This window comes from Arvicanthis niloticus, chromosome 1 (genome assembly GCF_011762505.2).
Source record: "Arvicanthis niloticus isolate mArvNil1 chromosome 1, mArvNil1.pat.X, whole genome shotgun sequence".
Lineage (NCBI taxonomy): Eukaryota > Metazoa > Chordata > Mammalia > Rodentia > Muridae > Arvicanthis > Arvicanthis niloticus.
The window spans coordinates 69777548-69791463 of record NC_047658.1 but is presented as its reverse complement, the minus strand read 5'-3'; the positions used below and the strand labels follow the sequence as shown (position 1 = coordinate 69791463).

General features: G+C 39.8%; 2 protein-coding genes across 3 annotated transcripts in view; one reads left to right on the top strand and one right to left on the bottom strand.

Moving 5' to 3' along the window:
- C2cd3 (C2 domain containing 3 centriole elongation regulator) overlaps positions 1-8114 on the bottom strand; it is a 94533-nt gene extending 86419 nt beyond the window's left edge. For both annotated transcript variants that reach the window (XM_034498349.2, XM_076938795.1), the window contains exons 1-3: positions 7909-8114; positions 5983-6252; positions 3470-3627 (exon numbers count right to left, since the gene is read on the bottom strand). In XM_034498349.2, the coding sequence (XP_034354240.1) occupies positions 3470-3627; positions 5983-6252; positions 7909-7963 (483 nt within the window). In that variant the 5' untranslated portion in view covers positions 7964-8114. The remainder of the gene's footprint in view (positions 1-3469; positions 3628-5982; positions 6253-7908) is intronic.
- A 273-nt stretch (positions 8115-8387) lies between these two features.
- Ppme1 (protein phosphatase methylesterase 1) overlaps positions 8388-13916 on the top strand; it is a 46629-nt gene continuing 41100 nt past the window's right edge. The window contains exon 1 of the mRNA XM_076938797.1: positions 8388-8681. Within this exon, the coding sequence (XP_076794912.1) occupies positions 8581-8681 (101 nt within the window). The 5' untranslated portion in view covers positions 8388-8580. The remainder of the gene's footprint in view (positions 8682-13916) is intronic.

Genomic DNA, 13916 nt, shown 5'->3' with positions numbered 1-13916 from the left:
CAATAAGCCCAAATACCGGTTAACTGAAAACAGACAAACAAAATGAGGTCTACATATACAACTGAATGTTTCATTCACAGGAAGGAATATAGACTAAACCTTAAAAATGTTATGCTAAGAGAGAGAAGCCAGTTTCAAAAGAGCACATAATATCCTGTATATTTGAAACATCAAGAATAGGCAATGTAAGCTGGGCGGTGGTGACGCAGGCCTTTAATCCCAGCACTTGGGAGGCAGAGGCAGGCGGATTTCTGAGTTCGAGGCCAGCCTGGTCTACAGAGTGAGTTCCAGGATAGCCAGGACTACACAGAGAAACCCTGTCTCGAAAAAACCAAAAAAAAAAAGAATAGGCAATGTATAAGGACAGGAAGTAGACTGGTATGCCAGGGGATGGGATGGGGAACATGGGAGAGAGGGAGGATAATGGGTACAGTATTGGTTTTTGTACAGTATTGGTTTTTGTACAGTATTGGTTTTTGGAATGAAAGAAATGTCCTGGAATTAGAAAGTAGTAAAGTCCATATAATTTCATGAATATACTTAAAAAATCTGAATTGTACACTTCAAAAGGGTGAATTTCATATTTTCAAATTATATTTTCATCATAAATCAATAGTAACACCACAAAAGGCCACAGAGAATCCTATATGCCTACTGCTATTATCATTACTTATTTCTCCTTACACATCAATCATGTGCACACATGTATTACCCATCTTAATTTCCTTTTATCATTAGACTACAAATATAATTCTGTTGAACAAAATATTTTCATTTCTCTAGTACTAAAAGGCATTGCCATAATTAACCCCAAGACACGCAGAGCCTGCTCCTCTTTTTGTGGCATGTCTGCTAAGATTGAGGTAAACGAAGCTGATCACCTTTTCAGAGTTTACCTTGATGCACGCCATAAATCTAGAGAGAAATCCCTAAGCTCCTCCACTTAGTCTCTGGTATTTTGAGTTGCTAGTCTGTTGCACAGATGTGAGACATGTGCACTTCTGTGGTGCATTTTTGTATCAGGCAATGTTAAGTGTTCTTTCCCTACTTTCTCTTGGTTTCTTTTCCTCTTCATTTCATTTTCTGTATTAACTTTAGGACAATTTGGTAAGATGTAAAACCAATTGAATTTTTCATTTCATGCTGAACTTATTCCCATGCCGTAAGTTTTAGTTTCTTTCATTTCTTCTGGGATATCTTTTTCTCTGTGTACCCTCCTCTTTTGATTTTGGAACATTTCCTTCCTTTTCTGCCATCTCACTATGGCAGAGCTCATGACAGGTTGATTCAGCCATGAGCTCTCTAAGTTCAATCTTAGGAGCTTGGGTCACTTGAATGTTCACTGACTAGAGACTCCACATCTAAAGCCTTAAGTTCAGCATCATTGTCTCCATTCTCAACCACGTGCCGCAAACATTCAGCTGTCCCTGGGGGCCACTGACCCTGTGTCCAGCCCTACTGTCTGGCATGGGCACACCTATAGACTCCACCATTACATTGTCAGAGCAGCATATATAGCTGGGTTTTTGTTGCTGTTGTTTTGTTTTGTTTGAGACAGGTTTTTCTCTGTGTAGCCTTGGTTGTCCTGGAACTCACTCTGTAGAGTAGGCTGGCCTTAAACTCAGAAAAATCTACTTGCCTCTGCAGAGGGGTTGGGATTAAAGGTGCACACTACTGCCTGGCTTTTTTTTGTTTTCGTAAAAACCAAACCAAACCAAACCAAACCAAACCAAACCAAACCAAACCAAACCAAAAACAACAACAAAAAACCAAACCGGATGGATTCTTTAAAGTGACATCTTTCAGACGCTTGGTGGCTTTTTGGACATGAATACTCTTAATGGCCTGGGCAGTTTCAGTGGTCTTAAGATGAACATAAAGATTTGAATCTTGATTTGCATGATTTTGTACAGTTTTCTGGGTCAAGAGGGTAGGAAACATTTTCACAGGTCGCCTCAGGCTGCTTTTAGGAAGAAGTGTGAAGGCTCCTGGGAGAATTCATTCATCACTTGAATTTGTAAAATGTGAGAAATAAGTGTTTACTCTGAAGCTCTCAAGAGTCCCCTCAGAAAGGAACCCTTTTATAGTCTTCCTAGGTTGTTGGGGGTTGGTTTTGTGCACTATGTATTCAGATGCTAATTGCTGTGCCCTAAGGTCTGGTTGCAATCCAGAAGTTAGCACTGTCAAAACTGGAGCATCATCTGTCTCAGTCACATGTAAAAATTCTTTTATATCACCTCACCTCTGATTGGTTAATCAAGAGCTGAGTCAGCCTACAGTTGGGCAGAAGAGAATAGGGCAAGACTTCTGATCCTAGTCAGAGGTCCCAAGCAAAAAGAGAGACAGGAAGAGGAAGAGATGGACCAGCAGGATTCACAGTGAGGTCACAATGAGAGAGCAGTCACAAGGACACACATGGACCAGAGCAAGCCAGAGTGAGACTCAGATGCAAGTAATGGGTATATGGCTGGGAAGTAGTCTAGGTCAGCACAGCCAGATCAGAATAGCTCAGAATCTGCCCAGCTTTGTGCTGCAGCTTATTAATAAAAATAAGGTCTCTGTGTTATTTATCTGGGAACAAGGCAGGCATAGAAAAGGCCCCAGAATTACATTCACCCAGCATTCTCTGCATGCCTACTGCATAATATATATCATACTGTGTTCTAGAAAACTACATGAGAGAACCTTTGTTAGCTCTGTATTAGTGACATATAAAAGTGCATCAAAAATACAAGTTGGATCAATGAGTGACAATATCAAAGATAGCACTTACATGAGTCAAACAAATGCTTCTTGGCACTATAATAGGAACCGAGGGAAATGAGAATATAGTCTCATCTTTCATGGAGTCTATAGACTCTAAAGGGAATCCCACCAATAAACAATTCTGGATACTGAACTAGAACAACAATGCCATCATGCTTCTATGAATTCAATACAGAGAACAGAGCAGCAGACAGTGTGAAAGCAACTTGGATGCTGGATTCAGAGAGGGGGAGCAAAGTTAAGTACAGTCTTTGGGTAAAGAGTGAGTCAGTCAAATGGTAGGACTTTGCATGAGACGTGGAAATCATGGAGCTATCCTCTCTAGAAGACTCATCTTCTGCCCCCAGACTGGATACTGGTTGGTCATGAAATATCCCCCACAAACTCCTGTATTTGAATACTTGATCTCCAGCAGGTGGGGCTGTTGTGGAAAGTTGTGGAACCTTCAGGAGGTGGGGGTCTAGTGAAAGACTTGAGGCACTTGGAGAGAGGCTTGAGGTTTACAGGCTCCTGTCCTCTTTGCTTTCTGATCTTCCCAAATGTGAGCAAGCAGCCTCAGGCTCCTGCTACATGCCTTCCCCACAAGTCACGGTATCCTCAAATCAGGAGTCAAAATCAACCCTTACGCTGCTTCCTATCATGTATTTGGTCAGAGTAATGAGAAAAGTGGTAACACAGCAGTAAAGAATTAGAACATTTTTACCTGAAGTTCTCCAAGTTTCTTAGATGCTGGTGAAACAATGGTAAAAAACCCATTGATTTGATGGGTTGGAGACAGCTGGGCAAGTCCACTGATCTGAACTCTGCCGACCGGAAGATGATCAAACTTGGTGATTACTTCCAACACCAGCACGGCCATATCTAATCAGAAACAATTACAACATATTCAGATCGCTTCCACTATTTTGTTTTTTAGAAGTAAGCTAAAGGGTATAAAATGAACAACTAAATTGGAAGTAAACCAGGCACTTACTTACCATACTATTTGAGGAAGGAGGAATGAGCCCAACACTGAAAGAACAAGACTTTTAGAAAAGGATCACAAATACTGCATGTTAAGGGGATTATATGGAATACTTAGCATGCATGCTAAATATGTGTTAAGAAAATCAACCTTCAAAGGCTAGGGAAGATGGCTTTGTGGGTAAACTGCATGTCTTGCAAGGATTGAAGTCCATTCCCAGAATCCTTGTACAAAGTCACACAAGGTGGCATTTACTGAGGAAGTGGAGACAAATAGATATCTGGAGTTTGCAGGCCAGTCAACCTAGCAAGTGCCACCACAGTGAAACCTAGGGTCTGTCTGTCTCTCACACATACGTGTACACACACACACACACACACACACACACACACACACGTGACAGAACCTGAGGAACAACATCTGAGACACACACATAAACAACTTTTATGTACTATTAAATGTATTCATCCAGGTGTGGTGGTACAGCCTTTAATCCCAGCACTATAGAGGTAGAGACAGAGTAATTGATCTCCGTGAGTTGGAAGCCAGTCTGGTCTATACAGTAAATTCTAGACCAGCCAAAGCCATGTAGTGAGACTCGGACTCATTAAAAAAAAAAAAAAAAAAAAAAAAAAAAGTAATAGTAAATGTATTTGACAAGAATTCAAGCACTGGTTCTAAAATATTGAAATACAAATACAACCAATCTTTTAGTTCCTTCTCATTCTTTGAGTGAGAAAGGGCTGCTCTGGCATGACTTCAGGGGTTGTTGGTCTTGCATTGTATTAAGGTACTGAAAACACTTGAAACCAAGACAAACAGAAATAGACCCCTTACTATATTCTACAATTTACCCCTCATCCCTTCATGATCTTAACTATAGAAAGAGAACAAAGTGTACACAGACAGAATCTAAAATCATATCAGGACAGTACAAATTCTAAATATTTTCTTACCAATGCTGAGAAACGGTTCATTATTACTATTTGTCCAATACTTAAAATGGAAAGTAGGCCTTATAATGAGAAGATCCATGTGAGGTTTTCTTGGCTCTAATATTCATAAGCTGTTTTGGTGGAACTCACAACCATTTATAAAATAGGCATCTTAACATCTGTGTGGGGGAACTGAGGATACTGCATATAGATCACACAGGACAGTGTCTTCCCACATAGCAGTTACTGAATGACTTTATATGACTTTAAACAAATTACTTAACATAGTCATCTCAAAAATTATATAAACTGATGCAAAAGTACTCTGAAGGCTGCGAATGATGCACACATGTGGATTAAGAGAAATGCACTAGCATCTACCGCTTACTTACTAATAACTAGACTCTTTCATGCCTCATTATTCTCCTTATAATTTATTTTTTAAATTAGACTTCCATTTATTTATTTTTGTGTTATGTGTCTGAGTGAATCACAGCACACATGGAGAAGCCACAGGACAACTTGCAGTTAGTTCTCTCCTCCCACCATGTGGAGCCTGGGGATCAAACTCAGGTCATCAGACTAGGTGGTGCATGTCTTAATTCCAACAACTGAAAGGCAGAGACAGAGACAGAGGCAGGTAGATCTCTAAGTTCCAGGCCAGCCTGGTCTACAGAGTGAGTTCTAGGACAGCCAGAGTTATATAGAGAAACCTTGTCTTGAAACAACACCACCACCACCTCCTAGCATCACACAGCAATCCAGGTCTGAATCAAACTTAACTGTCTAGACTTCAGCTGTGTTCTTTCAACTCAACCACGTTGCTTCTTCATGAGAATACCCAGAAGGTCAAAGGGCAGGTATTTGATCTCATTTTACAGGTGAGGAAATAGGTCAGAAATGTAAACTTACTTTCCCTAAATCCTATAGTTCCATACCAACTTGAATATTCAAATGATGTATAGTTATCTCATAGGATGTACCAACAAATGTATGACTATTGATCCCTGTATTAAAAGATACCTTTTTCTCTTACTGACCTGCTAACCCTCCTCAGTTGAGCATTTACGTTTTACAAATAAATACCATTTACCTTTCAATTTACCATTTTTCTGAAATCTGATAAGATTCAAAGTTAATATTATGAACCCAGCATTAAAAAGTGGTGGGAAAATCTAAAGATGCTCTGTCCTTGACTGTATGTGCTTGGCAGGGAAGACAGTTTAAAAATGGTGTCTGTTTAGATACTGGACTGCTGACAACAAGCATGTTTCATATCAGGGTTGCAGTTAAAGACAATACAACAAAAACCCATACCTGTTAGGTACGAGGTGAACTGCTTTGGGCCACAACGAATAGCGTACCGGGTAGTTGTTCTCACAGCTTTTGGCTCAGTCTGCAATGCATCCCTGGGACAAAAGAGGGTTCCGTCTGATGTTTCTCCCCACCATCTTACTCGGACAAATACAGAAGCAGGAGGCTTCGCAATCTTCCATATGACTTTATTAATAGTAAGTTTGAGAAAGCAACGTAACTGCCCTTCAACAAGAGGTGGCAGGCTTGTAGATGGTGAAATGTCACTCAAACCTATGAAGGAATACAACAAACGGAGTTAAAATCTGGTCTAACCTTGGAAAACAGAATTTGCTTTTTTTTTTTTTTGAGACATCTTACTAGGTAATTCTGGCTTGTCTGGAATTCACTTACTTAAAACAGGCTGGCCTCAACTCACAGAGATCTACCTGCCACTCTGCCTCTTCCTCCTGAGAGCTGGGATGTGTACACTTTATATATCTTTGAATGAAGAATAAACAAAACTTCTAATATTGAGAAGTAACTAGAAAAACAGGCCACAGAATAACCTACCTGGTCACTTATGTTAATCCAAACTTTTCTTTAATTGAAAGATACTATTTGAAAAGCATAAGACAATAAAACAAGTGGACAGATTTTAAAATCTCAGTAGTTGGAAGTTTTGTTAAATACTGTTGCAAATCAATACTTAACCACAGTTAAGATACATTATTGTGGGGGGTCAGGACTCTGTGAGCGGGGGATGGGGCATCGATTGGGCTGTAAAATGAATAAATAGATAAAATAATGGAGAAGATACATTATTTTTAACCTCACTCTTTTTTTTTTTTTCTTGTTGTTCTTTGTTTGTTTTGAGACAGGGTTTCTCAGTCTAACCAGCTCTGGCTGTTCTAGACTTAATTTGTATACCAGGCTGGCCTTGAATTCACAGAGATTTGCCTGCCTTTGCCTCCCAAGTACTGGGCTTAAAGCTGTGCACCGTCACAGCTGGTCATATAGTCAAGGACAGAGACTTAACATTTTTAGATTTGCTATTTTTGGTTCTGGGTTCATAATATTAACTTTGAATCCTACTAGGTTACAGAGAGACGATGAATCAAATGTAAATGAAGCGATCAGTTACAATCCTGGCTTTCCTTCCAGTCAGTACCCTTTCTGAAAGCTCTAGAGAAGACTTAAAAACAAAAAACACAACAAAACAAAACAAAAAACTGAGAGAATACAGGAGGAAGATCAAGTTCAAGGCCAGCCTGGGATCTATAGGGCCCCCTTTCTGGTCACTTTATAGGACCTGGATAACTAAGAGGATTTAGGTTGGATTCAAGTGATTCTAAGTAAGGAGGAGTCCGTATATGCATATAAGTTTGAATTTCAACGAATTACCTTTTCTTCACTCCACAGTACACAAATTATTTTAGTTGAAAGAGCTATTTTTATTGATTCCTGATTAGATTTCAGTATATTCTTATGAAACACAATCACTTCCCAAGAAAAAAGTCAGAGAAATAAAAAGGTATATACATAAGTGGTTTTATTTGCTTTTTGAGTCAGCATGGGTTACTGATTTCACGATGTCCTCTATACACACCCTTTCATCATCTAGAGTTCTTCAGGACATAGTTAAGTCCTTTCCCCCTACTCCGAATCCCTCTAACACACATACACTTATCCTTGTTGTAAAAAGAACACGTTTAATTTTGTTGTTCTCCTCTCCGTATCTATTAATCCTGACTTGGTCTCATATATCGACCCACAGGCGCTACTTACTTTCCATTCTTTAAAAAAAATTTTTTTTTCTCTTAACTTTCTGGTTCCCTGGTTAGTCTCTCTTCCGTCCTCTTTTGTTTTGTTTAACCGGAGCGGGTGGAAGTCTCCTTAGAATTCCTTAGCTTTTTTATGCTTTCCTCAACCTTAGACAGATAAAGTTACCTCTCTTCTTGCGCCCACGGCCGCCCCCAGGCACTTGGCCTTTCCGTTGTTTCATGCCGAGCCTGGGCCCTTCGTCACCAATTCAACGCAGGTGCCAGCTCCTAGACAGTACGCTCCCGCCATCCCTTCCCACGGCGCCTGCGTTCCCCGGCAACGGGCGCCGCTGGGAAGCCTGGGACGCAGGAAAAAACACTCTTCCTCCAACAGTTCCCGGAAAGCGGTGCCAAAAGAAGGCGCCAATAAGAGTCCCTGCAAATGGACTACAACACCCATGATGCTTTGCTTCCCTACCTTTGCGAAGTTGGACCAGGGCACCTGCAGCTGCGCAAGCGCAAATTGATACAGTGTTTGAGGACTTCATTGTCCAGCATGCATTGCCTTCAAGAGGCCTCTTCTCGCTAGGGTTATCGAGTTCTCTGATAGGAGTCTCAGGATCCGCAGACTCCGTTACCCAGTTTCCTTTGTGCGAAGGCTGTTGCGCACTTCCGGTGGAAGCGCTGAGGCGAGGGGGTGGGGTTTACTGAGCCAGTGGGAGGTAGGCGGCGCTGCCGGTGGCTGGTTGCTGTCCAAAGGCGACTGGGCGTCATTAGAGGAGTGAGCTGTGACCGGTTGTGCTGCACGTATCGTGGGACGGACCTTGGGGCACTGTTGTCGACGTGCGGCCTCCCTTTGATGTCGGCCCTTGAAAAAAGCATGCACCTCGGCCGCCTACCTTCTCGCCCTCCTCTACCCGGCAGCGGGGGCAGTCAGAGCGGAGCCAAGATGCGGATGGGGTACGTGACTTGTACCTCTCTCCCAGGAGGCCAGGCCCAGGCCATTGGAGATTGGTGTTTGGGCATTCGGAGTGCCACGGGAAGGGACGCTGTGATTTGGAGGAAATGCTGTCCATGGCCTGGAGATGTTTAGATAAGAGTAGAAGGTAGATTGGGAGACTAGGTGAGTCGCCAAGGGAGTAGTCCACTGGAGAACTGATAACATTGTTGGAGAGAGAAGGGGAATAAGGACAAGGTTAAGAAAGATGAAAGGTTAATCTAAGGGATGATAGGAATCAACTCTAGAAGTGATGAAATTGGGAGAAAGCGAATCAGTGAGATGTGGAGAAATCTGCCATAGTTGAGGGGAATAGGGAATGACTGAGAGAAAAGTTGAAGGGAATTGGTGGATCAAGTAAGTTAGCCAGGAGTAAGAAGCCGTTCACCTGAGGGTTATAGAAAACATGAGGCAAAGACTAGAGAGTAGAAGGTTCTAGAGAAAGTTTCCAGAAGAATGAGGGAGTGAACGGGGAAGCTTAGGGAGTAGGCCTAAGGAAGATAGAGAACATGGCTAGGAGACTGTTAAAGGGAGTGAGCCAAAAGGCTAGGGAAATAGGTGGGGTGTGATGAGGAAGACAGCTGAGTTTGGAACAGTGACCATTAGTATCCAGAGACTGAGAAATAATTAGGAATAGGTTTATTAAATGGAAGCACTGGGTAGGTAAAATCTGGGAAGACAGAAGAAGAAGATTTGGTCATTTGTTTTGTTTTGCCAAGCAAATGGGACCTGAGGGAAACTATCCATTGGTCTCAGAATTAGAGTCACTGGGAGTAGCCACTTAACAATAAAATGGGGGTAAACGGTTTGCTGGAAAGGGACTAGGACTTGAGTGTGTGTGTGCTTGTGTGTGTGGGTTAGAAACATTTATTCATTTTTGTGGTATTGAGACTGGAACCCAGAACTAGACAAATGCTACATAACTGAGCTACACTCCCAATTTAATAGCTGAGCAAACAAAAGAAACTTTGGAAAATTAGATCCCTGACAGACTTGTGTCAAGTTATAGGATACTTGCCTGCTGAAGAAAGCATGATCATACTACTAAGAGTTCCTGGGAAGCAGAGAGAATTGGATAGTCATTGGGCTATTTGGAAGACTACTGATGGTAAAGAGAAAAGAGGTCTGTGTTGTATTTGGGATTCGAGAGATAAGCTGGTAGATATTCCTAGGCAGAAGACTACCAAAAAGATACATTTAATTCCAAAGAAGTAGCATGTCCACAGACTGACCGAAAAGCAAGAAAAGGTGGATGTAGTTCTGTGAAGGCTGAGTATAGGAGATGAGAGTCCTGCTTATTAAAATGGCTGGAAAAGTCAGAATCCAAGAGATTATGTATGATCTATAGTAGAAAAACAACAAAAAAAATTGACTGAAGATATATTTATGGAGGCATAATAGAAAGTGAAATGGAAGGCTTGTTATAAGATAAAATAAGGATTGGTCATGAAAAGACATAAAGATTGAGCTTTTAACATAAATAAAGAGAATTTGGAAGCTGACCTATACCATTATTTTGGAAAATTAGCCTGACGTATAAAATAAATGTAATGATTATTTTTCATGTGGCATGTGGTTTTGTTTTTTGTTTTTTTTGTTTTTTTGTTTTTTTTTTTCCTGAGATGTCTCGATTTACAGCCAAGTCTAACCCTGAACTCATGATCCTCCTGCCACACCTAGCTTAGGGGCCGTTTTTTTCTAATTACAATTCGATCTTTCAGTACATTGGTACTCATCTGTACAAATGTATTTAAATGCTAGTTTTGAAAACCAGTTCTACATGCTTCAGGTAAGTTTAAGTGGACTTCAACTCCTTGCTTTATCAAAATAAGTTTTCTAAAAATGAAGAATTGGAGGACAATACTAAGAGAAAATCTGAAAATCTGTTCATTAACACTTTTATAGTTGCTGGTTCTTTATCCCTTTTAAATAATTGTTTTGGTTTTATTGATTTAGGTCATTACTTATTCTGGAGAAGATAATGCTTTAGAAAGATGCTGTTTCTTTCTTTGTGTGATACAGGGTCTTGCTTGTAGCCCAGATTGGCCTGGAGTTGGCTTTCCTCCCGTAACCACCTGTGCACTAAGATTACAGGTGTATGCCAGTCACCGGACCCTACAGAAAAGTGCTTCTGTGTTATAGTGCTGTGAAGAGAGGAACCGATGGTGATGAATTGTATGTGATCCTCAAGTGTCGTATTTTTCTTTTCTGCTTTCTTATTGGTGCATAAGCTTCTAATAAGTCTCATGCTAATAGTAAAAGAGATTCTTCCGTTTAGAAACATAAAGCTGAAAAAGATCTTACTGTCCCATTTTACCACTGTCTTGTGGTTGAGGAACCTGAGAGTCCTAGAAATCTGGATTTTTGCTCTGTAAGATAGAGTCAAAGGCAGAGGAAATATTTTATTTTAGTAAATGTGAGAACCAAGACTCAAATATGCTTGCTAATAAGTAAGGCATACATAAAAGTTAGTTGCTAGGGCTCTAGGGAGTACGATTGGGTATCGAGACAGAAACTATGCTTTTTGTTCATGGGTATTACCCTATTTATACTTGAGTTGTATATGTTGTCACTCTAGGATTCTTTTTTCAGTCCTGATTTGACAAGTCTCATTTCTGTCTGTTTCAAAGCACTTTTTTTTTTTTTTATTTGAAATTTCTTCTTCTACTTGCATTTTACTTACCACTTCCTCCCTGCCTTGGTTTGATGGACACAGAGTCTTACTATATAGCCATGGCTAGCCTGGAACTCACTATGTAGACCAAGCTGATCTGGGTCCACCTGAATTTGCTTCCTGAGTGCTGGAATTGTAGGCATTCACCACCACACCCAACTGATTTTTTTTTTGTTGTTGTTCTTGTGTTTTGTTTTTTTGGATTATTTTTGCAACTACTGCTCAGGCTGGCTCAAATTCTAGGCAATCCTTTTTCCTGGGCTTCCTAGTGCTGGAATTAGAAGTGTTTGTCCTGCTTTTTTGTTTCATTTTTCACTAAATTTTATATACATTTGTTTATTCCAACTTTATGAGTTCCAAGTTTATTAATTTTCTTGAGTTTTATCATTACTTAGAAATTCCAGTATATTCATAGATAATACAGTAATACTTATGTTTTGCATTGTCACTGCAACTTAATTATGAGGTTTGGTTTAATTTACCTACAGTCCTACAAAATAGATATTCTTCCCTCATTTATTGGTAAGGAAATTTTGTATCAGATCAAAAGTCACCCCACTGGTATGTGGTAGAACTAGAATTCAATCTGGCTTTAGCTTTTGGGAGTCATTCCTTTTTTATGTATACTAGTGCTGCTCTTGAGTAAGGCTTGAAATCCTGGTGGCATAATTTCTTAATAGATGTTCTTAGATGATACAAACATATAGTTGTTTGAATTTACTACAGACTTTGAAGCTACTCTCATTAAATTGGATTAGGGTCCTTGCCTGGAAACCCTGATTAGCTTGAGGGGAGTACCACTTAAAAAACTCTTCAAGGTTAGGCGGTGGTGGCACACACCTTTAATCCTAGCACTAAGGAGATAGAGGCAAGTCTATCTTTGAGTTCAAGGCCAGACTAGTTTACAAAGTGAGTTCCAGAATAGCCAAGGCTAAACTGAGAAACCATGTTTACAAACAAATAAACTGGTGCATATAAATCAGTGGTCTTGTGTGGTGTGTGTGTGTGTGTGTGTGTGTGTGTGTGTGTGTGTTAATTCCAATGAATTAAACTAGGGCAACCAACCAACCAAACTGGTGCATATAAATCTGTGGTCTTTGGGTGTGTGTCTGTGTATGTGTGTATATGCATTCATGTATGTATGTGTGTGTGTCCAATGAATTAAACTAGGGCAAGGGTGGGTTAATTTGGCTTTTCCCCCATGACCACTGCTTCTTTTTGAGAAAGTATCTTGTAAACCCTTAATTCTTCTGTTTCTGACAAGGCACTGTGATTACAGTCATGCCCCACATGCTCAGGCAACATTTTCTTTTAACAAATATCCATTTACTTACCTGATACCTCAGAATCATTGGCAGAAACAGCATTCAAACCCAGTACTCTAGATTTTTTTAGTTCATTGATCTTGGGTTAGAGAGTGTGGTGTCTAGAATAACATAGATAAAGAAAGAGCACTGTGAAGTGTTTGCTGAAGGTTACAGATTGTGCTGGTAAAAAACCAAATTCCTCTGTTTCTGGTTTGTTTACTTTAAAAATATTATTAAAATAAATTATACACACACATATATATATATGCATGCATATATATATGTATATGTTTTTCAAGACAGGGTTTCCCTGTATAGCTCTGACTGTTCTGAAATTAATGCTGTAGACCAGGCTGGCCTTGAATGCTTTCCTCTGCCTCCCAAGTGTTGAAATTATACTCCCCAGTGTGCACCACCATCTCCCAGCATAAATTATATTTTAATACTATAGAACTCATGCTTTTACAGTATAGTGTACAGTTTGGGCTAGTGATAAAGATCACTGGTAGACCATGTATTTAGCATGATGGATTCCTTGGGTTTGATCACTAGTACTTCAATGAATGAATAAAACTAATTGATTTTTATTCTGTCTACCAGACTGCACAGTGATCATCACTAATTCCAAACCATTTTCATTGTGCACAAAGAAACTCTCTAGTGCTGTGGTATATCCATACCTCATGTCCTTCTATGACTGAATTTATTCTATTGTGTCAATATATAACCCCTACCTTGCCAAAGAGTCGATGGACACTTGGGATGTTTTACTTTTTATCTCATAGGAATTATGTCATAAATACCTATTTGTGTAGAAATATATTTATCCTGTGTACATATGTAAGACTAGAATTGTAAGGTCATTTGTAAATTAAATCGAACTTTTGAAGAAATTGCCAAACAGTTTGCTAATAGTTCTTTAAAACTTTTCATGTGTTAGGGATATTTTCTCTTTATTGGTGTTAGAAATAGTTTCCCAGTTGCCCTTTTATTTTGCATCTCTTTTTCTCATGTAAAAATGTCTTAAAATTACTTTATCTATTCTGGAATTTCTTGCTTTGAATTTTAAGTTCCGTAAAAGGCCTTTTCTCATTCATATTGTAAGGGAATTCCTATATGACTTTTTCCCACTATCTTTGCAGCTTCTGGTTTTACATCTCTTTCGAATTTACTGAACTATGCTAATTCAGTAACAGCCCTAGTTTAGCTCTGTCTAC